This window comes from Elgaria multicarinata, chromosome 9 (assembly GCF_023053635.1).
Source record: "Elgaria multicarinata webbii isolate HBS135686 ecotype San Diego chromosome 9, rElgMul1.1.pri, whole genome shotgun sequence".
Lineage (NCBI taxonomy): Eukaryota > Metazoa > Chordata > Lepidosauria > Squamata > Anguidae > Elgaria > Elgaria multicarinata.
In genome coordinates this window covers 101,083,758-101,109,928 of record NC_086179.1, presented here as the reverse complement: position 1 = coordinate 101,109,928, position 26,171 = coordinate 101,083,758, and the positions used below count along the sequence as shown (strand labels likewise).

At 43.5% G+C, this 26,171-nt stretch overlaps 1 protein-coding gene across 1 annotated transcript in view; it reads left to right on the top strand.

Annotated features, from left to right (window-relative positions):
* Positions 1-26,171, top strand: part of CRMP1 (collapsin response mediator protein 1) — a 235,575-nt gene that overhangs the window by 46,900 nt on the left and 162,504 nt on the right. The window contains exon 4 of the mRNA XM_063134405.1: positions 20,115-20,279. Coding sequence (XP_062990475.1) covers positions 20,115-20,279 — 165 coding nt within the window. The remainder of the gene's footprint in view (positions 1-20,114; positions 20,280-26,171) is intronic.

Here is a 26,171-nt window from a genome sequence, read left to right as displayed (position 1 = left end):
ACAAGGCCAAGGTTTCAAGGTCTAGAGCTTTCTCAGGCAAACCAGATTAAGTCTGACAAGTTCCTGGCCTGCGCACTGTTACTTAAATACCCAAGCCCAGAATCACAGCTGTTCCCGGTTTATCTGGCGTTTAGTAGCAATACGCTTGGATCTGCGTAACGCCTCCTTCTCCGCCCTTTGTTGTTTGAACGATGGCACCGGTAAGATGTTTGTTTGCTCTTCCTCTAAGGCTGAGCTGGAGGGAGCCTCTGCTGGCTGCTGCCCAGCCATGCTGGTACTGGGTCCAGCCTGCGGCTCTTCATCCCCAGACTCCTCATCATCAGATACCTCACAGTTCCTAACAAAGTCACCCATTATTATGACACTTCCTCATTTGGAGGCCCCACTGATTTCATTTTCCATCTCAAGGTCACTCTGAGCATTTTGGTCTGGGGGACGATAGCACGTTCCTAGGACTACATTAGTTTTGTGGCCCTGCATTGTCACCCACAGCACTTCTGTGGAAGAGTCTTCCCCATTTATGTGCTCTAGTCTACTTGACACAGTGCCCTCTTTGATGTAGAGTGCAACACTGCCCCCAGTATTTGGGTGACCATGTGACCGGATTTGCCTGGACATGTCCAGGAATTGGGGGCCAAAACCGGGTCTGGGGGGAAAACCTTGAATTTGCCCCCAAATCCGGAAAAATTGCCTTACGTGGGAAGCTAGAAAGGCCCGTTTTCGCCACTTCCGGGTACAGGCTTTTCCAGCGTCTCCCATGGCACATCCGGGCTCTTGCTGGGTCATCGCCATGGCGACGACCCAGAAGGAATCTGGATGGGGGCTAGGCGAAGCTGGAGAAGCCTGTTTCTGGAAGTGACAAAAACAGGCCTTTCCAGCCTCTCCCACAGTGCATCCGGGGTTCTGCTGCCTTGTCGCCACAGCAACTACACAGCAGAAGCCCAGATCGCTGCTCTGGGGAGGCTAGAAAGGCCCGTTTTCATCACTTCCTGAAACAGGTCTTCCTAGCCCCGCCCATCCGGGCTTCTGCTGGGCAACGATCATGTGGGAGGTGCTGGGACAGCCCGTTCCTGCCTTCCTGGGCCTCCGGAAACACTTTGCTGCCTCTCCCACACACCGGGGGCCATTGGCGCCTTTTTAAAAAAGCCTCTTCTGCCTAGGAGAATTTTTAAAATCTTGATGGCTCTGGTGGGTGGGAGAAGCGGTGTTCTTTTGAGGCCTCCAGCAAAAACTTTGCTGCCCACATGCTCCATGTGTCTTAAAAAAAAAACTTATCCTGTCCAGGAGAGAGCTCTTTAAAAAAAAAAAAAATCCCGATTGCTCCTGTGAGCTGGAAAAGCAAAGTGAAAGTGAAAGAAGACGCTGCTGTTTACAAACTGCCCCGAGTGAGATGTGCTGTTGCTACAGCTTCTTTTGGTCTCCTTCTTCTGTCTCCTCTCCAAGGCAAGGAAACTGGAAAATGGAGCTCTCTGTTTTCTTTTGTGCCTTCCCCACTTACAAAGCAAAGTGACTCCAGTTTGGTAAAGACAATGGCCCCGCCTAAAAATGGCCTCTCCTGCTGCTGCAGGAAAGAGCTTTCTTTGAGTCCTGATGGCCCTGGGTGGTGGAAGGGAGAGGAAAGAGAAAGAAAAAAGAAACAACTTATACTAGAGCCTACCAGTGATACCAGAGCAGGGAAGAGTATAAACACTTGCAGGACGTCACTTTGCAGACTTTAAAAACTAGGGACATACACTGCTGTCTCCAAACTGCCCAGGGAGAGATGTGCTAAAGTGTCAGAATAAAACTCCAGCTTCTCTTGATCTCCTTCTTCTGTTTCCTTTCCAGGGTACGGAAGATGAAAATGTTAGCTTAGACAGTAAGGAGGTCTTCCTTTTCTTTTTTTGCCTCCCCTCTTACAAAACAATTTATTACCAAGCAACTCCAGTCTGGCAAAGAGAATATTTCAGGAGAGCACTTTTTTGATTCTCTATGTACAAGGTGGGGGATGGGAGAAGCTATCTGAATATTTATAAATTGGAGAATACTACATTTAATTCATATTACTTTCTTAGCCCATGGACTTCATATAATCTGAATCAATTTCAACTCAGTTACCCCACCTTAATCAGTTTGGTGACCTGCAAAGAAATAGCAGTAGCATTTTTTCCTCTTAATTCTTTACACTTTAAATGTATTGTTTTGCTATTCACAGGGCATGATTCATGCTCTTTCCATACTAAGCTCTTATTGGGAAACTTGCCAAATCCCTATTTTCTAATTCTTTAGCCAAGCCATAGTGTCTTTATCTGTTGCTCCCAAGATACGTAGCATCCCACATGGTTAAGGAGATACCTTAAACTGTATGCACAGCGTTTTGTACTAAATTAGATGGCCTGGGTTATTTGTAGAAACTCGTTTGATTTGTCTAGTAGTTGCCCACTGTAACAGCTCAGTGACACAGTGGTTCAATAACATATCATTGTGGTTGGACAACATCACAGAGCATATAATAAATTGTTTAGGGAGCCTGATTAATTTTTCAATATTTCTTGTGAAAATGTTTGTTCCCTTGACTTCCATGGCATTAAGTTCACTACATGGATTTCTGATTAGGCAAGGTCACGTTTCTTTTTAAATGTTTTCATTTAAATGGCGTTTGGAAAAGGAGAGCCAGGGCAGTCCAAGCATCAAAATTAGCCTTTTCCAAGAGCTGAATTCTTCCTCCTCCCAGCACTACCTGTACAATCCATTCCTAACCACATCAGTCCCTTGAGTTCAATGGGGTTTACTCTCCGTAGTAAAGTCTCTCAATCCATGTTAGTGTAATGCCTTTATTGGGTCAACCAAAAGATCGCAAAAATGTATAAGCTTTCAAGAGATCTCCAGGTCCCTCAAAAGCTTGCACAGTTTTTGTGATCTTTAAATAAAATAAATAAAAATTCTACCTCTCTAGAGGAAGAGAGACTGAAAGAACTGGGCATGTTTAGCCTGGAGGAGAGAAGATTGAGGGGAGACATGATAGCACTCTTCAAATACTTAAAAGGTTGTCACACAGAGGAGGGCCAGGATTTCTTCTCGATCCTCCCAGAGTGCAGGACACGGAATAACGGGCTCAAGTTAAAGGAAGCCAGATTCCAGCTGGACATCAGGAAAAACTTCCTGACTGTTAGAGCAGTGCGACAATGGGAATGTTACGGAAAAACTGGAGCCCACACGGAGAAACCGGAGTCCACACCAAAGTTCTTGTCCAAACAGATAGCTTTATTCGCTAGCGAAACAGCAGCCCGGGATGAGTCCACGGGCAGCTGCCCTGGGGACTGGGGGGAGGGGCTTTTTATACACGCCCCTCATGCAGAGGAAACGCCCACACTTTTACACAAAGGAATTGCGTGCGCATCTTGGCAGCATAGCACAACCGGTTCAAACCTGTTCGGTAGGAATGTCTGCCTCGGACTTCAGGCATGCGCAAAGAACACGGCCTTCATTAAGGTCATAACCGGAAATGACAGCCAGTTCCCTCACATTCCCCCCTTTGATACACTCTTAGCGAAGGCACAGAGTGCTATCATTATCCTAGATTGTCATCATTGACAGGGACTGGCCTGTAATCCTGCAAGGCCATTAGATGCACTGCAGTACGTTTATCTGCAATTTGCTCTATCATGTCCTTCAAACTTTGTATAATCATTGGCATAAGACAGGGTAACAGCAAGCATAACATAATTCTTATAACAACAATACTGATCATCTCTTTTAGCCCACCAAACTAATTGAACCATGAGCCTAAGCCCTGGCCTGAAGTGAGCTTGGCCATGGGCGATTAGGAGGTATGACAGTTTGATTTGGTCAATAGGACAAGATAGTTTGGTTCAGCGTGGTAATGGTCTGACACGGGGTTTCTCCGATCTTGGGACCCCCGGAAGATATTCTTTGGATGCACCGCCTTCCAATTAGGGTGTTTGTCAGCATCCACTGACTATGGGGATTGGGGTCAGTGGTCTTATTATACGGCTGGCTGACATTGTATTCTTGGGCTTCCTAAGGCCATTGGTCTCCTAGGTTGGTTCCTCTACATACATAACAATTAGATACATTCAGAGTCGCAGCGACAGTTTCTGCAAAAGTGACAAAAAGGTTGCGCGCTATCTCTGGCACTTCAAAAGGCTGTTCGACTTCTTTCTAAAAGTCTTGGAAGAAGTGCTCTTGTATGGTGTGGCCTGTTTCTACAAACTGGGTGAGCTTCAGATAAATCCGCCCCAGGGGATCTGCTCCCCGTCCATGAATGCGGAGCCCGAATTGGTTCCCAAAAGTGGTCACGAACTGTTGTGGGTTAAAAACGGTAAAATTCACTAAGTTGCACTGTTGTGCTTTGCAGTTACTGAGGACTGGCACTTTGGTTAAAGAGGCGTGGATTTTACTAAGGGGGGGTGTTGTTGGATAAGTGGCCCACCATACACAGTTCTAATAAGGACAGCTGTTATCGCAATTGGCTTGTTTGGGGATGGTAGTCTGCATCGGGTCTGTGGAGGGGCATATATATTTGTCTTCGTGCATGTATGTTTTCTCCCAACTGAGATCCCCACACTGATCTGGCCAGTGGGAGATCTTACAAGGGTCTATGATCACAGAAGCTGGAGAATTTGGGGTTCTAAGGGGTATTTTCTGCAATAGTGTACCTTGCTGGTTAGCATCTCTGACCTCTAGGTGCCATTTAACAGGATTTTCTCTGGGATCAAAACATGTGACTTTGTCATTCAGAGAACATGCTGAGAAAGAAACATTACGGAAAGTGCAAGACGTTTTGGTCTCAGTACACTGCAATTTACTCTGATATATAATAGTCTGTTTGATTTGGTTATGCAGTTTCACTGTTTGTATACAAGAGGAGCAGAGATCAAGTTTTGACTTCTGGGATGATATGCTCAGGGTCAGCAGGAAGAGCAAAATAGGCAAAACGTGCTTCGGGCGGTGTCCACCTCTTCTTTCCAGGTTGAGAGGGGATGCAGCGCCCCCAGTTATTTCGCTCCCTCGGTTGCCGGTCCCGAGGAGTCTTCTCCCGTCGCGTCCAGCGGTGAGGGCTGTTTCCTCAGGGTGAGCTTTAGGCCCGCGGCTTTTGTGGCCTGCCATCTCTCGGGTGCGGCTAATTTTGCTCGGCTCCAATGAATCCAACTGGAATTCCCTTGGACCTTTAAAGCAGTAGGCGTAGTTGGTCATCCACTTTGGTCCGTGGGTTTCTAGCAGGGCTTTCATGGAGTGCGAGGCAGTGATTTCTATGTGCTGCCCATAGGTAAGTTTAATGGCTTCAGTTAAGGGCAGGCATGCGGCAGCGATACATCGGAGACATCCTGGCCAACCTCTGCTCACAGGATCAGTATTCTTGCTTAGGTATGCTACAGGCCGATTCCACGAACCCACTCTCTTGGTCAGAACGCCCACGGCTGTGCCCTTCTTTTCGTCTACATAGAGGTGGAAGGGCTTGCTGATATCAGGTAGTCCTAGAGCGGGTGGACTGGTAAGGGCTGATTTAAGATTCCGGAGGCTCTCTTTTGCTTCAGATGTTCAGTCTAGGGTCCCGGATTCAGGGACTTTCTGTTTCAAGAGTTCATAGAGGGACTGTGTCAGGGCAGCGTAGTTCAGGATCCAGATCTGGCAGTACCCTGCCATGCCCAGGAAAACTCGTAATTCTTTTTGTTCCGGGGCTGGGGTATACAATTGATTGCCTGGGTCCTGCTGGCAGCTAAAAGTCGAGTGTTCTTCTTGATGATAAAGCCCAGATATGTCACTTCTTGTTTGCAGATTTGGGCTTTGGCTTGACTAGCACGGTAACCTGCAGTCTCCAGATGTCTGAGCAGGGCGATGGTGTTCTGGATTCTTAAAAAAAAAAAAGATAACAAGTCCATGTCTGCAGGGGCTTTTCTTTTGATGCATTTACAAATGAAGCCAGTAAAAACAATTCACTGAGCATTTATATTCCTTGGCTGATCATGGTTCTCAAAAAAAGTCTTTCAGTCATTGAAGAGTCTGATCAATGTCCATCTTGTGAGGTCTTTAAACACCTGGTCTTTAAACAGGGAGGTCATGATGATTCTTGGCACATCAGGGGTAACAAATCCCATCTTTCTGGGTTCTTGAAAACTTTGAGTTATTGTGCTAATTCCAAGTCTTCTTATGCATAAGGTGGATTCAAATACTGAGAAATGGGCTAGCTCCAATTATGGCAGCTGTTTGTAGACAAATTAGCCAATTCTTTTGGCAACATCAGGGCTTCTAACAGATCAACTGTTAATTCTCCATGGGTCACTGCTCTATAGGCAGTCACAAATCTTCTTTCTTTCCAAATCTGTCCATGTGATATTTTGAATCAGTAAATATAGTCTTTTGCCTGAAACAAGCATCAGGGCTTCTGTGCATACTACGAGTTCAGCTGCTTGTTGTACAATTGTAGCTGGATCCATCAGTAAACAACTCGAGGTCATCGTATAGGTCTGGGCGAGGTTTGGTGCCAAGTTGCAAGACTTCAAGTCATGCTCTGGAACTTCTTCTTTGTAGTTCAGGTATCAACGTGGCAGGATTCAATGAGGCAAGCCTTGGGTCCACAAGGAGGTTGATCTCATATCTGGACTGGCAGGCAGGGTTCAGGTGTCAGCTTCTTCCACTGTACTCCACTGGTCTGTGCCACGTTTTTGGCACAGCACGCTTGAGGCTGGTAGTGCAAACGCAGTAATGCAAGCTGGAGTTTTTAATTGCTTTAATCATTTCACAAGTCCATTTTTAAAAAGCAATAGCTGTGTTCTTCTTCTGGCTTCTAATTTCAAAGGATACTGATGCAAGAACACAGGGGTGCTTTTAGATTTCAATTGTAGTTGCATTTAGGGCTCAGGCTCAGGGCTCAAAGCATTTCAAAAGTTCTATTAGGCCAAAGTTAGAATATCTCTGCCCCCCCCCCAAAAAAAGAGCCACTGGGCAATTTTCAGAACACAACGTTCAAAACACACACAAAATATAGCAATTCAGTATTTCCAATCTTCGTCAGCAGAGGACGCAAGATTGTCCATTCACTAACTTTTTCAAGGCAGGGCTTCTTCACCCCCCTTTTCCTTCTGGTCAAAAACCATGCCACGTACACTAACCTTCAAACACTTTCTTTCTTTTTTTTTTTATTTTTTTTTTACGTTTCAACTTCTTATCTCCTTCTATTCACATACACTTTACTCTTCTTCAAATCAACTTCACTTCAAATCAACATACTTTCCCTTTCTCCCATCTTGGCACAACGGTTGGCAAAACTATTTGTGCTTACAAGGAGCTTTTTAACTCAGGCAGTGAATCTTCAAAGCTATGGAAGACATTTCTTCCGCGAAAATGGGGCTCTACATTTTCTAATTATCTGAGGTTAGTGAAAGACAAAATACAGAAAGTCTTCAAAATCTTTGGACTACTTCTACTGAGAACAAAACTTTTACTGAAACAAAACTGCTTATCTCTAGCTGCTAAGCATAGGAGAAGCAAAAAAAAAAACACTAGGGAGGAGGAGGCTGCAAGGGGATGTGTAGGAGGGAAACAAAAAAACATTCTCTTTTCACTTGGGCCGGGTGGAAAACATAAACTGACAATTTTTTTTCCCCACTTTAACACAACACCAACTTTTCTGTAGTAGCGGAACTGAACAGTGGGCATTGTTGGTGGGGGCCTCATCTGGGGCACCGTAGGCGAAACATAAGGCGGCGGCAGTTCTTCCTGAGGACAAGGTATGATTGGTTTGTCCTTTGAAGCTGCCTCAGGCGGTGGGGCTGGATTCTTTTATCTTTCTTCGCCTTTGTACATTACACTGGGTAGTGTCAAAAAAAAAACTTCTGCAAAAAAAGCTCTACCATGAATCTAATGGAGTGGAAGAACCTCCCCCCATCCTAACTTTCTAAACTCACCAGACAGACAGACAAATCAGGTGGGTAGACGGGGAACCAACTGGCTATCGGTAGTGGGGAAGTCAGTTGGTGAAACAATAGGTTCACAATCACACGCTGCCAGCCCACGTTGCCGGAATTTCCAGGCACCAAATGGCACCAGAGGACTGATGGATCCAACGGCCAACTATGGAAATCAGGCTGCCATTCACACACCAATTACACAGACAACACCCTCTTTCCCAAATCCAGCCCAGCAGAGAAACAGAAAACAGAGAAACCTTCCGGCTTCTGAGGGGTTGATCCAGCCCCTCCTTCAGCTCCTGGGAGCCGGCTGAACAGAACAGAAACAGATTACAGAGAGAAACATTCCGGCTTCTGAGGGGTTGATCCAGCCCCTCCTTCAGCTCCTGGGAGCTGGCTGAACAGAACAGAAACAGATTACAGAGAGCTCATTGTTACTTGCCTGTTTGAAGTTCCGGCGCCGGTTAGAAAGGTATCTGTAGCAAAACTTCCACAGAGGTTCAGCTGCGTCCACGCCGCCCCCTCAGGTCGGTCCGTCTCCAGATCACCAGGCATCAGCGAAGCCGAAGGCAAGCTGATGGCGCGCTCCCGATGAGTGTCGGCGGACGCCTGGGGGGGAGCTGCGAGGAGGCAAGCTGGAGTGGGGGAAATCTCCCTGGCAGGCTGTCCAGTACTCCGTGAGGTTTCCTTGTTGAAGGAAGCGGCCCCACGTTCGGGCGCCAGGAATGTTACGGAAAAACTGGAGCCCACACGGAGAAACCGGAGTCCACACCAAAGTTCTTGTCCAAACAGATAGCTTTATTCGCTAGCGAAACAGCAGCCCGGGATGAGTCCACGGGCAGCTGCCCTGGGGACTGGGGGGAGGGGCTTTTTATACACGCCCCTCATGCAGAGGAAACGCCCACACTTTTACACAAAGGAATTGCGTGCGCATCTTGGCAGCATAGCACAACCGGTTCAAACCTGTTCGGTAGGAATGTCTGCCTCGGACTTCAGGCATGCGCAAAGAACACGGCCTTCATTAAGGTCATAACCGGAAATGACAGCCAGTTCCCTCACAGAATCAGTTACCTAGGGAGGTTGTGGGCTCTCCCACAGTAGAGGCCTTCAAGAGGCAGCTGGACAAGCATCTGTCGGGGATGCTTTAGGGTGGATTCCTGCATTGAGCAGGGGGTTGGACTCGATGGCCTTGTAGGCCCCTTCCAACTCTGCTATTCTATGATTCTATGAATATAGTGCCAGTACAAAACCATATCTGTGGATTCAAAGCCAAACAAACTTCAGAATTTTAATCGTAAAATAGCCTTTCCTTCATGATCCTATTCCTTCGTCCACTTTGCACTCTTCCCCGCCCCCTTGGTTACCTCTTTTTCCCCTCTCTCTTTCTGCCAGCTCCTTCTCTCTCTTCTGTGTATTTGTGTGTGTGCCACCCCATTTTCTCTCTCTCTTTCTGACGCAGCATTTCTCCCTTCTCCCTCTCTTTCATTCCCTCTTCCTCCATGCCCAGCAAGGTGCCAAGGCAGGGATAGATCTCTCTGTCTCCTTATGATACCCCATTTCCCTCTCTTTCTATCCATCCACCTAGCCCCTACCCAACCTGGTGCCCTCCAGATGTATATTTTTCCTTCTCCTGTCCCTCCTCTTTTCCTCAAAGGCTGCATACTCCTTTCCTCCAGTGCAAGCCTCTAGCAATTAAAAACAGAATCCTTCTAACTACATTAAACGTGATTTGCTGTTTGACAAGATCCTTTGGAGCAGTTCACAGTTTTCACTATTCTAAATAATGTCACATTATCTGCAAACTTGGCCACTTCATTGTGACTCATTTTGAATAAATTAATTAGCACTTATTCCAGTACAGATCTTTGAGTAATTTCAGTGTCCACTGTGAAAACTGTTAGTTTACTACTACCCTCTGTGTCCTGTTGTATTAACCAGTTGATCCTCTTATCCCAGGAGCTTTTGTTGAGGGACTTTGTCAAAATCTTTTGGAAGTACAAATGTACAATGATGGGACTCCAAAATAATTCCATAAGATTGGTGATGCAAGTCATCTCTTTGCAGAAGCTGCGTTGAATTCTTTCTCAACCAAGCTTGTATTTAGTACTACATCTGAGGGCACTTAAATTCTTTCCATGATCCTAGATGTGTTCTTATCCGAATTACATATTATACTATCCTCACCTTTTCAGTAGAAGTTGCTTTTTGCTAGCCAATCATGACAAGTGCTCCTTATTTGTTTTAACAGTTCAACGGGTGCATGCTCTAGAGAAGGTTATAGATACCTTCTTTTTGTACACATTGAGTTGGATTCAGATTTAAGTTATGCTTTTGTCTCATTGATTTCAATGGGGCCAATGCATGATTAACATACTCAAGATCCAACGCATTAGGTGGGTGGGGTGTACTGCTACAGATAGCCAAAATCAAGTGAAATCCTAAATTAGCAGGGAGTGTATGCTGCTTTAATATAGTCTTGCTACACAGCACAAAGTTTGGTAGATTTAGTGTAGTAGCTTTTAATAATTTATTTTTCAAATAATACATTTTGACCCATAGACCTTCCTCTCCAATTTGTTTTGATATAATTGGCATGATGTAACAATTGCTGATAATTGTTCATCCTTCTTAAACAATCTTTTTTTTAAAAAAAAAAATTAACAGTGTTCCCATTATTATCTCTCTTTTTTGCTCGTGGTGTTTTTTCTAGATGAACATGATGGGCTTTGCCAAGCCATGCTCTCTTTTACTGATTCAGAAATTTCCTGACTATTGAACATCTTGTATGACTGCTTTGTGGATGTTGGTGTGGATGTATTTTGGTAGGCCTTGTTTCTGAAGGTTTTCTGTAAAAAATAAAATTAAAAAATGATGTGACTGTTGACTAATGAATAATTGTAACGTTTTCCTGCTGCCACAGTTCTTTAATTTCCATATCCAGTGGTGTATATTTCCCTCTCTTTTCCTCTTCCTTTTCTGCAACATTTTTGTTATTAGGAATTGCTATGTCAATGAGGTAGTTGTGTTTTTCTTTTTTGTTTAGTAACTGTTATGTCTGCTTGATTGCAAAGTATCATCTTGTCCCAGAATTAGAGTGACCATATGGAAAGGAAGACAGGGCTCCTGTATCTTTAACAGTTGCACAGAAAAGGGAATTTCTGTGGTTGTCATTTGTATCAATCAATCATCAGTTTATTGTGCTAGCCGAAGGCCATGACAAATACATCCATAAAAAAGCATACAACTATAAAAGTACACAACAGTTTAAAATAACCAAGAGAGCCATACAGACAAGCTTAAATTTACTATGATTAAAGCTCTCATTTCGCTCAGCACTTTGAGTCTGCGTGGCAGTTTATAGCAATTTTATCAAGTTCTCTCTTCCTAATCTTTTTCGCTGCCAGTGCAAACAGGGCCACTTTATGAGTGACATAACTGTTGGTATCACTAAGGAGGAAGAGAACTGTTTCTGCTTGGGCATTCATGCCTCCATATGTCAGCAGCGGTTTCAGGAGTCTCTCTCTTGGGTCCCTATACAGAGGGCAAGTTAACATATAGTGTCCTATGTCAAATGGTACCTTGTGGTAGCGTCCATCCAGCACTGCAGTTGGCATCACTTGAAACCTCAATTCAGTGAAAGCATTTCTCAGGGGCAGTGGCCTCAATTTGGACAGATAACATGCTCTATAATGTTCTGTTTTTAGAAGAGGGAACCACCGAGAGAATTTAGAATTTTTAATAAGTTGTAGGTCCCTCCTGGAATCTACCCCAAAACACCAATCCCTTAGTTGCTTCTTATCCATGCTTAGAGCAAACTTCAATTCAGGGAGATGATAACTATACAGGAGCTTTTGGGATATTGCCGTCCAATGACAATTGTTATCCATTTCTAGAAAACACTTAGTAGGAAGACGCTCATTTTGCAAGATGGCGATTCGTTTAAAATATTTTAGCTGCGCACTCTCAATTCTTGCCCTAACTGAAGGACTACCAGCTTCTGTGCGCAAAAAAGCTGCAGGGGTTCCAGATGGAAGAGAGAAAAGTTTTCGAAGGAAGTTGTTCTGCACAATCTCCAAGGCTTCGGTCGTGGTGTTGTCAGACCCCCAGATTTCAGACCCATAAAGCAGCTGCGTTATTACTTTGGTGTTAAAGATTTTTAGGGCAGGTTCGATCAACTGTCCCCCTTTATTATAATAAAACTTCATTAGAGCCCCTATAGTTTTTTGTGCTTTCAATTTCGCTGTCTCCCAATGCCCTTTCCACGAGAGGGACTCACTAAAGAGAATGCCCAGATATCTAAATGAGCGAACCTGGTCAATGACCTGTTGGTCCAAAGTCCTTTTGAGTGTAGGTCTGCGGCTGCGGAAGACAGTTACAAGATGGGGGACACTTGGCTCAGCAATACTACAAATGAGAAAGATCTTGGAATTGTTATAGATCACAAGCTGAATATGAGCCAACAGTGCGATATGGCTGCAAGAAAGGCAAATGCTATTTTGGGCTGCATTAATAGAAGTATAGCTTCCAAATCACGTGAGGTACTGGTTCCTCTCTATTCGGCCCTGGTTAGGCCTCATCTAGAGTATTGCGTCCAGTTCTGGGCTCCACAATTCAAGAAGGACGCAGACAAGCTGGAGCGTGTTCAGAAGAGGGCAACGAGGATGATCAGAGGTCTAGAAACAAAGCCCTATGAAGAGAGACTGAAAGAACTGGGCATGTTTAGCCTGGAGAAGAGAAGATTGAGGGGAGACATGATAGCACTCTTCAAATACTTAAAAGGTTGTCACACAGAGGAGGGCCAGGATCTCTTCTCGATTCTCCCAGAGTGCAGGACACGGAATAACGGGCTCAAGTTAAAGGAAGCCAGATTCCGGCTGGACATCAGGAAAAACTTCCTGACTGTTAGAGCAGTGCGACAGTGGAATCAGCTACCTAGGGAGGTTGTGGGCTCTCCCACACTAGAGGCATTCAAGAGGCAGCTGGACAACCATCTGTCAGGGATGCTTTAGGGTGGATTCCTGCATTGAGCAGGGGGTTGGACTCGATGGCCTTGTAGGCCCCTTCCAACTCTGCTATTCTATGATTCTATGATTCTATAAGACCATTAGGTTGTCATTTGTATGCATGTAGCACCTGGTGAAATTCCCTCTTCATCACAACAGCTCAAGCTGCAGGAGCTATTCTAGAATGACCAGATACAAAAGAGGGCAAGGCTCCTCCAGCTTTAACTGTTGTGATGAAGAGGGAATTTCACCAGGTGTGGCTATGTGCTGTGAAATCAGACGTGACCAAGGTCATGTTCAGGTGGGCATGCCCCCTTTGAGGACCGGACATGTTGGTGGGCACGCCCCCTTGGGGGCTGGACATGTTGGTGGGCACGCCTCCTTGGGGTGGCCATTTTGTCCTCCTTTTTAGTTTCCAAAATATGGTCAGCCTACCCAGTATGCCCTTCCCTGTCCTTCCTGTAAAGTTTGTGTCCAGAGATGACCGTATCCCACTGGTTCTCTCCATTCCTTCAGGTTTCTGTTATGCCCACTATGTCCAGGTTCTCCTTTGAAACCAAGCACTCCAATTCTCCCAGTTTGACTTGGAGGTTTGTAGCATTTGCATGTACACTGTGTCCCTCCCCAGATGTCTCTGCCATGTCCCCTTTTTCCTATTGCACTTTAGCCTCTTTGATTGGCTATCATGTTCTATCCTGTACTCATGGCCTATTTGCTCCCCTTATACATTGGGACAATCAAAAACATGTTCAGATTCATCTCCTTCAGATGATTTAAACCGAACCAGCTCCTGTTGGCTTTCCCCCATGGTTTAGTTTAAAAGCTGCTCTGCCACCTTTTTTATGTTTAACACCAGCAGTCTGGTTCCATTTTGGATTAAGTGCAGCTCATCCCTTTTATACAAGTCCGGCTTATCCCAAAATGTCCCCCAGTGCCTAACAAATCTGAACCAGTTTTTTTTAAATCTAATTTAAACCTTTCCGACATTTGTAAATATGAAAACCATTGACATGTATGACTTTCGTTTATCAACCTTTCTTTTGTTTTTAATTTGTATTCACCTTGTACTGGTTCACAGTATGTTAACCAATTATGTGTACTTGACATCTCTCTTCTTTGGTATGCTTCCTGTGCTGATAACCATAATGGCATTTTCTGATAAAACCTATGTTTGTATTTATTCCATGTCCTCAAAATAGCCCGTCGTACATAATGATTATTAAATTCTCCATTCACCTTAATTTTATCATACCACAAGTAACCATGCCATCCTTCTAATTCCAATAATCTTCTATTTTTCATCAATATCCATTGCATCCTCTTGCATCCTGCAGTATTTTTTATTTAATTCTAGGTGGTTTTTGCTTGCCATATAAATTTAGATATATCTTTCTGCCACTGTTTGAATGGTAAATCTAATGTCACTATCTGTATTGTCTGAAACAAAAACAACATTCTTGGTAAAAGATTCATCTTAACTGTCGCAATTCTCCCCAACAATGACAGTTGAACTTTAACCCATCTTGCTAAGTCTTTTTTAATCTCATTCCATACCTTAACATAATTATTATGAAACAACATACAATTCATATTAGTCAGGGTGACATCCAAATATTTTAACTTCTTTTCAATCTTAAAACCAGTTTTTTCCACCTATTTTATGTTTTTTATTAGCATCATAGTCTTCTGTTTATTAACCCTAAAACTGGGTACCAGTGTGTGTTTGTGTGTGCTTTGGAGCGGGTAAGCCTGACTGTGTGTGTGTTTGTGTGCTGGCAGTGGGTAAGTGTATTGGTGTGATGATGTCTGAATGGGGTGCCTAGTTGTTTGACTATGAATTGATGCATGTGCATGTTTGCAGTGTGTGTGGGGGGCTCTAGTTTTCTGTGTGTGAGTTAGGGGGGATGATTTGGAGGTGGTATTCCTATTAAATAATGCATTTTGACCCATAGACCTTCCTCTCCAATTTGTTTGACATAATTGGCATGACGTATATTTTGTAAAAACTGCTGATAATTGTTAATCCCTCTTAAAAATCTTTTTAAAAATTAACAGGGTTGCCATTATCATCATCATCATCATCATTATTTATTTCTCTTTTCTTGCTCATGGTGGTTTTTCTAGATGAACATGATGGACTTTGCCAAGTCATTCTGTCTTTTACTAATTCAGAAATTTTCTGAATCATAGAATAGTAGAGTTGGAAGGGACCTATAAGGCCATCGAGTCCAACCCCCTGCTCAATGCAGGAATCCACCCTAAAGCATACCTGACAGATGGTTGGCCAGCTGCCTCTTGAATGCCTCTAGTGTGGGAGAGCCCACAATCTCCTTAGGTAACTGGTTCCATTGTCATACTGCTCTAACAGTCAGGAAGTGGGAGGAGTGGGGAGGCAGAAGCAGGGCGCCCCAGCCTCTCCCACACAGAGTTCCAGGAGGAAAAGCATCCTCCCATCACCTCCCGTGTGCCAATCTGGGCGATTTCTTGCCCTACACGATCACACCGGCCAAGAAGGGTTTAGTAACTCCAAGAAAAGATGCTGGATATTTGAACACATAGTAAGTAATTGGAAACGGCAAAGCATAGGAGACTGTGGGTGCGAAATAGAAGTAATATCTTGCATTTATCGAGTAAGTATGTTTGCTTTCATAAAAGTGGAAATAGTTTCTATGTTTTGAGCCTCTTATTACTTGTTTTTATATGTTCTTTTACTTGTAAACATTTATAATTTTAACATGTTCATGTACACTGGCAAAACTATTGTGATTAACAATGATAACCATGTGGCTTATATATATTTTTTCTTAGGTTACCCTCAGGAAGGACCCTTAGGGTCCAAAACACGTCGGATTTTGTTTTTCAATAAACTATATCCTTTGTTCCACCCCTTTGTGTCTGGCTTTTTGGGCATCTCCCTTGGTGTTTTCCTTTTTTTGGCTTTATGGAGGATGGAGGGCCTGGGACCGCCGAAGATGCTTCATGTTGTCCTGGTCCTGTATTGCCTCCTGAAGCACCTGAGCCTTACTCTGTTGCTAGAGGAATCCTCCTGTGAGTTGCCCCACCATGCCTTTTTATTGCTTATTAGTAGCTGGCAGGATGGGTTAAACAGTGGGAGATGGGGGTTCTCCTCTGATGCAGCTGGGCATACTGTTGCTAATGACTTGGAATGTGATACTTGTAGCTGTATTTCCTAGCAGCATTGCCAGTAATGAGAAATGTCAAAGAAAGTTTTGAAAATAATACACTCATTCATAGATTTTTAAAAGGCACCAAGAAAAGGTGTGTCTTGGTAGTGTGGGTGTGGAAACATATTCACTTTGAACATGAATGGCTTACTTAATTATTTATATTATAATATGAAGTTAGACAATTTATCTGTTGAGTGTGGGTGCATGTGAAAGTTGTAAGCAAGTAAATTTGGGCCTGTTCAGAAGACACCTTAAACCCTGCTGGTTAAGGCTTTGGGGTAACAACCAGGGTTTAAGGTGTCTTGTGTGATCCATTTTGCTAAATCCTGCTCACTCACTAACCAGTCAGACTGTCTGCAGCAGGGTTAGTGGCTCTAACTGTTGCTTACTCCTGAGAACCTTAATGTCTTAATGTGGGTTGAGTGTTTTAATGGAATTGTTTATATGTTGTTGTAAAGCGCCTCGATGCCAGAAATGGTGAGGCGGTGCTATAAAAATGCTTTAAATAATAGTAATAAAAATAGAATCACAGTTTTGCTAACCATAAAGCCTAAAGTGTCATCTGAACAAGCAATTTGTGACATTACACATCAACACTAATCATGGATGTGCTGAACCGGTGCCTGGCCATGACAATGGACTGGATGAGGGCTAATAAACTGAAGCTCAATCCAGACAAGTCTGAGATGCTGTTAGTGAGTTGTTTTGCTGACCAGATGGAGGGTGTTCAACTTGTTCTGGATGGGGTTGCACTCTCCCTAACGTGGCCCACCTGGCACCAGCATTGTAATCTTTTCAGCACCAGGTCAAGACTTTTCTCTTCTCCCAGGCATTTACCAATATGAAATGAGCCTGAGTCTGGTTTTTTAGGCTCATAGTTTTTAAAGTTGTTATAGTGGTTTTAAATGTATGTGTATATTGTACGTTTTCGGGGTTTAAAATTTTTGTATTTTTTTTAAGTGGCTAAATATTATGTAAACTGCCCAAAGTGCTTTGGCTATACAAATGCAAATAATAATAATAATAATAATAATAATAATAATAATAATAATAGTGAAACACACAAATAGGATTCCAACAAAACATGAAAATCAATCATTCCACAGTAAAAACTCAGCTAAGAATACAACACAAAACATGCCTATCACAAATCCTAAAATCCAAACACAACTCTAAAAACATTTTTAAAGCCATCAGCACCTAGCAATACCCATCCCCACTTACTCAATTCCCATCCTCACATACTCAGTTGGAATCATACACTGGTCACACACTGAACTCGAAGAAATAAACAGACTCAATCACACCAAACTCACGAAACTCTGTATGCTCCATCCCAAGTCATGCACTGAAAGAATAACAATCAGCAGGAAAGAAGGAGGAAGAGGTCTGCTGGATATCAACACAATCCATGCTAAACAGATAAAATCACTCAGAATACCTCCATACTAAAAACACCCCCATCCATAAAGCCATAATAAAAGCAGATAAAAACTATACCCTACTCAACCTAGCATTACAAAACAAATATCAAACATGTCCACTCTCACAGAGAAAAAAGAAAAATGGGCACAAAAAACACTCTACAGGAAGCACTACAGCATAATACAGAACTCACAAATAAACAAAGAACAATCGTACGAATGTCTCAGGAAAGGTGAGCTATTTCCAGAAACAGAAGGATTCCTAATAGCTATACAGGATCAAGTTATAGCAACCAAGAACTACCAAGAATATATCATAAAAGATAACAGTGTAACAACAGACCTATGCAGGAAATGCCATCAATTCTAACAAACAATAAACCATGTAACAGGAGGATGTAAAATTCTAGCAGGAATGGACTATATGGACAGACACAATACAGCTGCAAAAATAATTCAACAACTGACCATCAAATTCAACCTCATCAAACAACCTACATCATACTATACATACTCACCTGAAAAAACCTTGGAAAATGCAGATCATAAAATATACTGGGACAGAACCATTCATACTGACAAAACAATACCTTGCAACTGACCAGACATAATGGTCATAGACAAAAAATAAAACACACACATACCTCATCGACATAGCAATAACGAATGACAAAAATGTTGTTGAAAAGGAAGAGGAAAAGAGATAGAAATATACACCACTGGCAACAGGAAAAGGTCAAAATTATTCCATTAGTCACATCAGTCACTGGCATCGCATCAAAAAACTATACAGAAAACCTTCAGAAACTGGGCCTACCAAAATACATCCACATCAACATCCAGAAAGCAGTCATATTTAAAACATGCTCAATTGTCAGGAAATTCCTGAATCTGTAAAAGACAGCATGACTTGGCAAAGCCTATCATGTCCATCTAAAAGAACTACCATGAGCGAGAGATCATCATCATCATCATCATCATCACAGCACACAAATCAGTTAAGCCATCAGCTTAGCTTTCAATTTCCTTGCCTTGTGGAGCTTGGGCCAACATGAAATATAGCCTTAACTCTGGTCTAAACCACAAGGTTTTTGATCATTTGGGGCACAATCGTACATATATACTCAGCAGCTTATGAAGTTGGAGGCTGCCAAGTTCCAATGCAGGGCAGCTGGAGCAGGTGGGAAGGAGACTGGGGTGCACATAGAAAACTGCATTATTCAGCTTCCCAGGTCTCCTCCCCTCCTTGCTCCTATAACTGCCCCCTTTTCCCCATCTCCATGCTCTGTTTCTGAGCATGGAGAAGTAGCCATCGCAGAGAGAACCAAGCCAGTTACAAGTAGGTGCAGAGCGCGGTTTCTGGGCTCTGATGTCAGAACCTTGGTTTCAACCTCGGATCCCAGAAACTGAACAATCCTATGTCCCCCCAAAACTAGGGGCCATGTGATTATTCTCTTAGTGCATGTATATCCCACCTTCCTTCAATCTTGGAATTTGAGGTTCCCAGTTGGGGTCCCCAATTGGATTCCCATCCAGGCACTAACAAAACCCAGACCATATAAATAAATCACTGCCATTCATAGAATCATAGAATAGTAGAGTTGGAAAGGGCCTATAAGGCCGTCAAGTCCAACCCCCCAGCTCGTTGCAGGAATCAACCTTAAATTTAATTTATTCCTATTAGAGAGAGAGAGAGAGAGAGAGAGAGAGAAATGAGAGATCATACCTGACAAAGTTTTAATGACAGTATGCCTCTGTACATTCTTTTCAGTCCTACCACAAGTCTTCACAATGTACATTCTTTTTCAGCCCTACTACAACCCTTCCTCTACATAAATCTCACTTGTCATGTGAGACATTTCACTAGCAGACCATAAATTGCAAACCAAGGCCATAGCTAGATGTGGCAAAATCCAGGGGCGATCCCCGGGATTATCCCTGTGCATCCACATGACGCACAGGGGATCCTGGGATCAGAGAGGGATGATCCCTCCCTTGCCCCCGGATCTCGCCCTACGCTTTAGGCCCATCTTTTCCATGGTCTTGGGCTGAGATGAGGCACCGCGGTTTGTCCCGGCTCAAGGACCCGCGCACGGAGCGCAGAGCTCCTCAGGAGCACTGCGCCCATCGGGGGTGGGGTGAGCGGGAGAAATAATTATTTTAAAAAAATACCTACCTTTTGTGCACAAGCGCTCATGCACTGCTGCCTCTTTAAAAATAAAAAATGGCGGGCGTGACACCTCTCCCTCTGAGGTCATTGTGCGCCACGTGTAAACAGGGGATCTCGCAATAAAAACATCACGAGATCTTCACCCTTCCATCACGCAATAACAGGTAGGTCTAGCTAAGGCCCGAGATACCTATACTGATGGTTTAACCAACATGGTGTCCTGCTTTGAGAAAAACAAGTGTAAGATGAAACTAAGTTAATTGAAAATAGCTATATCTTGCACTGAGGTTTCTTTAAACCCTTTGAAAATAATATACCAAATGAAACCAGTGTTTCAGGACCTGCTTTGTTTCATGTACCATTATTTGCTATCCATTTACAATGTGCCCTGAGTAATAGGTTTTTCATCTTCCTTGCAGTTGACCATGTTCTTCCTGAACCTAGCTCCAGTTTATTAACTTCATTTGAAAAGTGGCATGAGGCTGCGGACACAAAATCCTGTTGCGATTACTCTCTTCATGTGGATATCACCAACTGGTATGATGGGATCAGAGAAGAGCTGGATATATTAGTACAAGATAAAGGTTAGTAAGAGGTGGGGCAGAATTTTGGGATGAAGAGATTAAAATAAGATGAATTTATGGATATCAGTTAATTGAAAATTGAATAATTGTATTCTTTTCCTACTTCATTAATCAGAATTAGATATTATGGCTACTGATGTGCAGAATTCCTTAGGAAGCAATGCATGTCCATCCTCAAGTGACTCCCTCATGTTATTTCTGCTCAGGACCAAACTCCCTGAAAAGAGCCAAGTCTTTGAGAGTGTTCAGACTGTTCCCACAAATGTCCCTATGCATATGTGTCCATAAGGGCTCTTCCAAGGAGTAACTTGAATAATCCCACTATACCTTTTCCATGTTGGTATCATCACTACTGCAGTAAGATGTTTTTTACATGCACAAACCTACATGAAAAAGTATGCTCCTGCAAGAGCACTGACAGTGATGATAGTGACAGAGAGAATGTCTGGACCAGCACAAGCATTCAACTTTCTTCCTAGGAAGTCCCCATGTATGGCTGGCAACACCATGGACATGTGCACATATACCAAATTTTCTAGGAAACAGCTTGAATGCTCCATACTGAAAATATTGACTGGCAGGGGTAAATTTTGCGGTCTTTTTGAACAAATAGGATTGCAAGACAGTGACCCTTCTATGGAATTCTACACACCAGCTGGTCCACATAGACCAGGGAATGGCCACATTGGCACCTCTGAACCCCACTGGGGGATACATCCCTGTCCTTGCAACTGAATTTGTCACTAAAATTTAGTAGCATGGCTACAGGAGAAAGAAAAAAGGATCCTTTTAAAATGAAAAGTGCAGTTTGTGCTGAATGTTGATGACAAAAAGAAAGGATGTGAAAGTGGTCTGATTCATCATCTGAATTGATGTTGTGCAGAATCTGTTGTCAATTCTGATTATGGCTATTTGATTTTAGTGATTCAGGCTTCATATCTGCACTGACAGGACTGTGGTATGAGCTGAATACTCTAAATGTTGTTGTAAAATACTGAACGATTTACAATTTATTTAACAGTAAGCAATGGTCACCATTCTCAACATTGGCGTGCGCACAGGGGATGCAGAAGGTTCCATTGAACCCCCTAATGTGCCGCCGCCGCCATGTTTGCCCCGTCCTTGCTGAACCCCCTCTGAGGCCGCTGCGGGCCGAGCCAGGCGCCGTCACTCCGGAGACGGGTCAGAGGGAAATGTGCAGCGCCGCCCGTCAGAAGCCTCCAGTGGCTGCGCCTGCCCCACTCCGGTTCCTGCTCCCCCTCCGCGCCTCGTTGTGGCCGCAGCTGCGGTTCCTGCTGCTGGGCCTGGCGGGGGCGGGGCCTGGCTAGGTGTATGGTGGGGCCAGTAAGTGCCGTTTGGGCTTCCCTGCGGAGCGGAGACCTTTGTGGGTGCGTTTCTCCGCTGCTTTCCCCAGTTACCTCCTTCCGCCTTTCTCTTTCCCTGCGAAGGGCCAGAGCAGGGAGAGTGGCCGGCGGGCGGCGGGCGAGGGGCTGCCGCGCTTTCCGCAATTCACTCGTCAGGCAGGCACGTTCCTTCAGGGGCAAAGACAGATGTTCGGGGAGAAGGGCTGCTCTCCTATTTCCAATTCACAGAGACCACTGGAAGAGACCTGCTGCCAGCTCTCCTCACAGAGGAGAGCTGGCAGCAGCAACGAGGAGGAAGAGAAGAGCACCACGTGCGAAGGAGGTGAGGGGGAGAAGGCCGGCCAGCGGTGGGGCTTACAGTCAGGGGCCTACACTGTTCCTAGCTCTACAATATTTATTTTTCAAGCCATTCTTTTGGTAAATATGGTATGTGTGTCTCTTGTGTCACTTTAAAACAGAGCTGCAGCACAATCCTATGTATGTCTACTCAGAAGTAAGCCCCACTGAGATCAATAAAACTTACTCTGAGGTAAATGTGCACCGGATGCAGCCTGAAAATGAAGAGAGGATGAAGAAAGGACAGGAGAAAAAGAATTGTAGAAATAGAATAGCAAGGTAACTGTGGGATATTTAACCATATTTAAAGACAGTAAGTACATCCCACACTGGGATATTTAACCATAGTTAAAGACAATAAGTACAGCAAAATTAGTGCCCTTCTACTTCAGTCCCAATCAAATAATTACAACAGTGAACCAGCCAGGTCTTCCATAGGAAAACTCTGTACCAGGTGATAGTTATTTTTAAATTTTAATTAAAAATATATTATCCTTTCCTATAACAAAATGGTACTTACTCCTAAGTAAGTGTGTCCCACTGAAGAAGGAAATCCTATTTGATTCCTGTATTCCTGTTAGTGTGACATGATAAGTTAAAGGCACAATTTTATGCATGTTTAGACAGAAAAAAGTCCTTCAACTCCTAGAATCCCCTAGCCAGCATGGCTGGCTGGGGTATGCTGAGAATTGTAGGACTTCTTATACAGTATGTGGGTATGTGGTGTGGTTTGGCTTGAATTGCTTGTGTCTGGATTTCCTTTCTGGACTGGACTTGCTGGTTACATGACCCACAAGGCCAGGTTGTGGTATAGTCCTCTTCTTCTTTTGTGTTCAAAAGCTGTAAAGTATCCTGTGAGATCTGGAAGACTCACAACTTTATTATGGCCTAATAAGCTGTTGTCCACTGGCCTCAAGTGCCAAAATGACTTTACTGGCTTGGCACTGTGAGTTTAGGGGTGGGGTGGGGGGTCATGTCATTTGCTATTCCGCTTTGGGCAGCAAAATGTCTTGGACCAGCCCTGGCAAGAGCTGGCTATAATTTAGATACTGAACAATATGCATTGGGTTTCCTAGGTGTACAGGGCCCAGGTGTCTCAGGCAGGATCTACACTACTGTTTTCATAGAATCATAGAATAATAGAGTTGGAAGAGGTCTATAAGGCCATCAAGTCCTGCTCAATGCAGGAATCCACCTTAAAGCATCTCTGACAGGTGGTTGTCCAGCTGCTTCTTGAATGCCTCTAGTGTGGGAGAGCCCACAACCTTCCTAGGTAACTGGTTCTACTGTCATACTGCTCTAACAGTCAGGAGGTTTTTCCTGATGTCCAGCTGGAATCTGGCTTCCTGTAACTTGAGCCCGTTATTCCGTGTCCTGCACTCTGGGAGGATCGAGAAGAGATCCTGGCCCTCCTGTGTGTGTCAATCTTTCAAGTATTTGAAGAGTGCTATCATGTCTCCCCTCAGGCTTCTCCTCAAGGCTAAACATTACCTCTGTTTCCTTTCCCCTCCGGGACACTCATACCTCTCCTGTCTGCACCCTCTCTCCCTCTTCTAGCCCCACACATAGGGGCATTTCTCTCTCTTCTTTCCCCAGGGCTCCCCCTACGCCAATCCTCTTCTTTTGCCCTTATTTTATTTAGAGCATTTTTATTTAGAGTATTTTTATCCCGTACCTCAGCCTAAAAGTCTCCCGGAGCGGCTTACAATTGATCAGTAAAGAAGACTGATGTGCCCTTGTGACGGTTTCCCATCCTATCTTTTCTCCTTCATCTCCTGTCTTCTGCCAATAGCCCCTTCGCGGCCTTCCAGAGATGCCCCTAGTTCCAGATCTCCTACACTCCCCCAAGTTTTCCAAATCTTTCCAGCCAGCCCTCTCTTATGCTAGACTCGCAGCCACCCCTCGTCCTCACTATATTCACCCCAGAAGTCTCTCTCCTGGACCTCATTCCAAATTCTTTGCTCAGCAGCACACAGGGCAATCTTTTAAAATCATTATTAGGGCATTTGATGTATGGTGTATTCTATGTATGGTGCTGGAACTTAAGATGACACTCATTGTTGTTAATGTGATAGAATCTGTTTTAAATGTGAATCTGTTTTAGTAAGTTTGGATTAGGTCATTATCTGATTAAATTTAAAGATGGTGAAAATTGACTATATCTTTATATATGCCTGGTTATCACTACAGCAAAAAACAGTATTCAGAGTCTCCATTTTAAAATGTGTATTTTTAAAGTACAGATTACTTGTTAATTAAAAAAAATACAGTTTACTTCAGTTTTCGTTTATTTTGTTTGTTTGATGAATGGAAAAAAGTCCTTTATTACTATATATTTAATCAATGTTTACCTTAAAAAAACCAACCCCTGGCTGAACCCCCTAATGAAATGTGCTGCGCACGCCTATGATTCTCAATAGTAGTAACTATTTTACCACCATTATTTGTCAAGTTTAGTGCAGAGAATGTAATTTTGTGTGAAGATGAATTATGTCGTCCTTTAATAATTTTATTGTAATACTAGTGTAAATATCTTAGGGAATGCATCTCTGTAGAGATGGAGCTTAATCTCTACCTATGTCCCAAAATGTTTACCCACTTCCTGGTTCTGCCTTAATTCTGTTCACCCAGACAGATCTTCATGTACATGGATCAGAAAAAAATCTAAAATCATGAATTTTGGGGTTTTAAGTATTTTTAAAGAATTTAATAAAAACCTAGGTTTAAGCCTACAACTCCCAGCATGCCTTGGGTGGAACTCCCATCATGCCTTGGGTGGAAGGCCAGACATACTGGCCTTTGGTGGTCATTGTGATTCCTAAAGTCAGTCAACCACATAAAAGGAAACAACCCACATAAATGGGCTCCATCCATTTGCGGTGTCTCTTCCCACCTGCCATGTGTGGTTTTAAAATCATAACTGCCACAGTGTGTCTTTGAGAGGCTTAACTCTGGACATTCTCAAAGGCACCCCATCCTGATATCACTGTTTTCTCAGAAACTGAGGGAAGCACATGTGAAGCCTTCACCCTTTAGGGAGGAAGGGAAGAAAAGGAAGCACTCTGTGCATGCCCAGAAACAAGCTAACTGTCTTCTTTCTCCTTCTAACTGACTTTCCCCAACTGCCACTCGGTCCACCTACCGTTTCATTCTAGCCTCAGCTGTCAGTGATTCCTCCATTCACTCTTCTGTTTCAATAGTAAAGTCAGGCTTTTACATAAAAATCATAAACTTTATTCAGTAATTTTTGCATCTGTCTTGGAATGTTGTCGTTTCGTTATAACACAGAGAGAAACAGCATAAAAAATCTCATCAAGTTAAAAGGCCTTGGAATTTATTTATTTTTAAAAATCACTTGGCATTTAAAAGCCATTAATGCAGTCACTAGGCAAGCCTGCCTGGGAAAAAGAAATCCATAAGCAGGATGCCACAACTAAGATGGCCTGTTCTCCAGTTGTCTTCCACCACACCTCAGATGGTGTTCAAAAGTTAACACATTATTCAGGGACCTAGGCTTGCGCCTACAACTCCCAGCATGCCTTTGGTGGGAGGGAAGATTTATCAAGCTTTTGGCTTTGGATGGATCCTGGACCTGAAGGGAGAGTGCCTGGAGAGAGAAAATTTAATTAACTAATTTAATTAGTTAATTAAATTAACTAATTTAATTTGTTTTAAAGTTACCTCACAGGCCTAGGACCGGCCTATCTTGCAAGGTTGTCGTGAGGGTAAGAGAGGAAAAAATGAATCTGCTTAAAATCCTCCCATCTCTTATTCTACTTGTGCATCCCTTATATGAAGTTATACTATGAGAAACCCAATAATTACATCTATCTAACTGTCTCTCTATATTAAATTTAGGATGATTTATCCCAAGACTTCCATAAACTTGGCCAAATTGTACTGTGCTTTATACCTTTCTGTTCAAGAGTACCATAGTAAAGGATCTTAGAATGCAATCATGTTAATTGTGCCCTTGCTGCTTAGCAGCCGCTGAACTCAAAGGTTTCTGAGATTCCTATGCCCTGTTGGGCTTAAGCTGGCAGAGTGGGAGGAGCAGCAGAGGTGATCTTCGCCTTCCCGCCCTTCATCTTTGGCAATCTTTGCTAAATGGGCTTTGCTAAATGGTACTCACTCTAAAGCGTTGGAAGTATGTAGGATTGGGACCGAACGTCATACATAGCCTCCCCTAGTC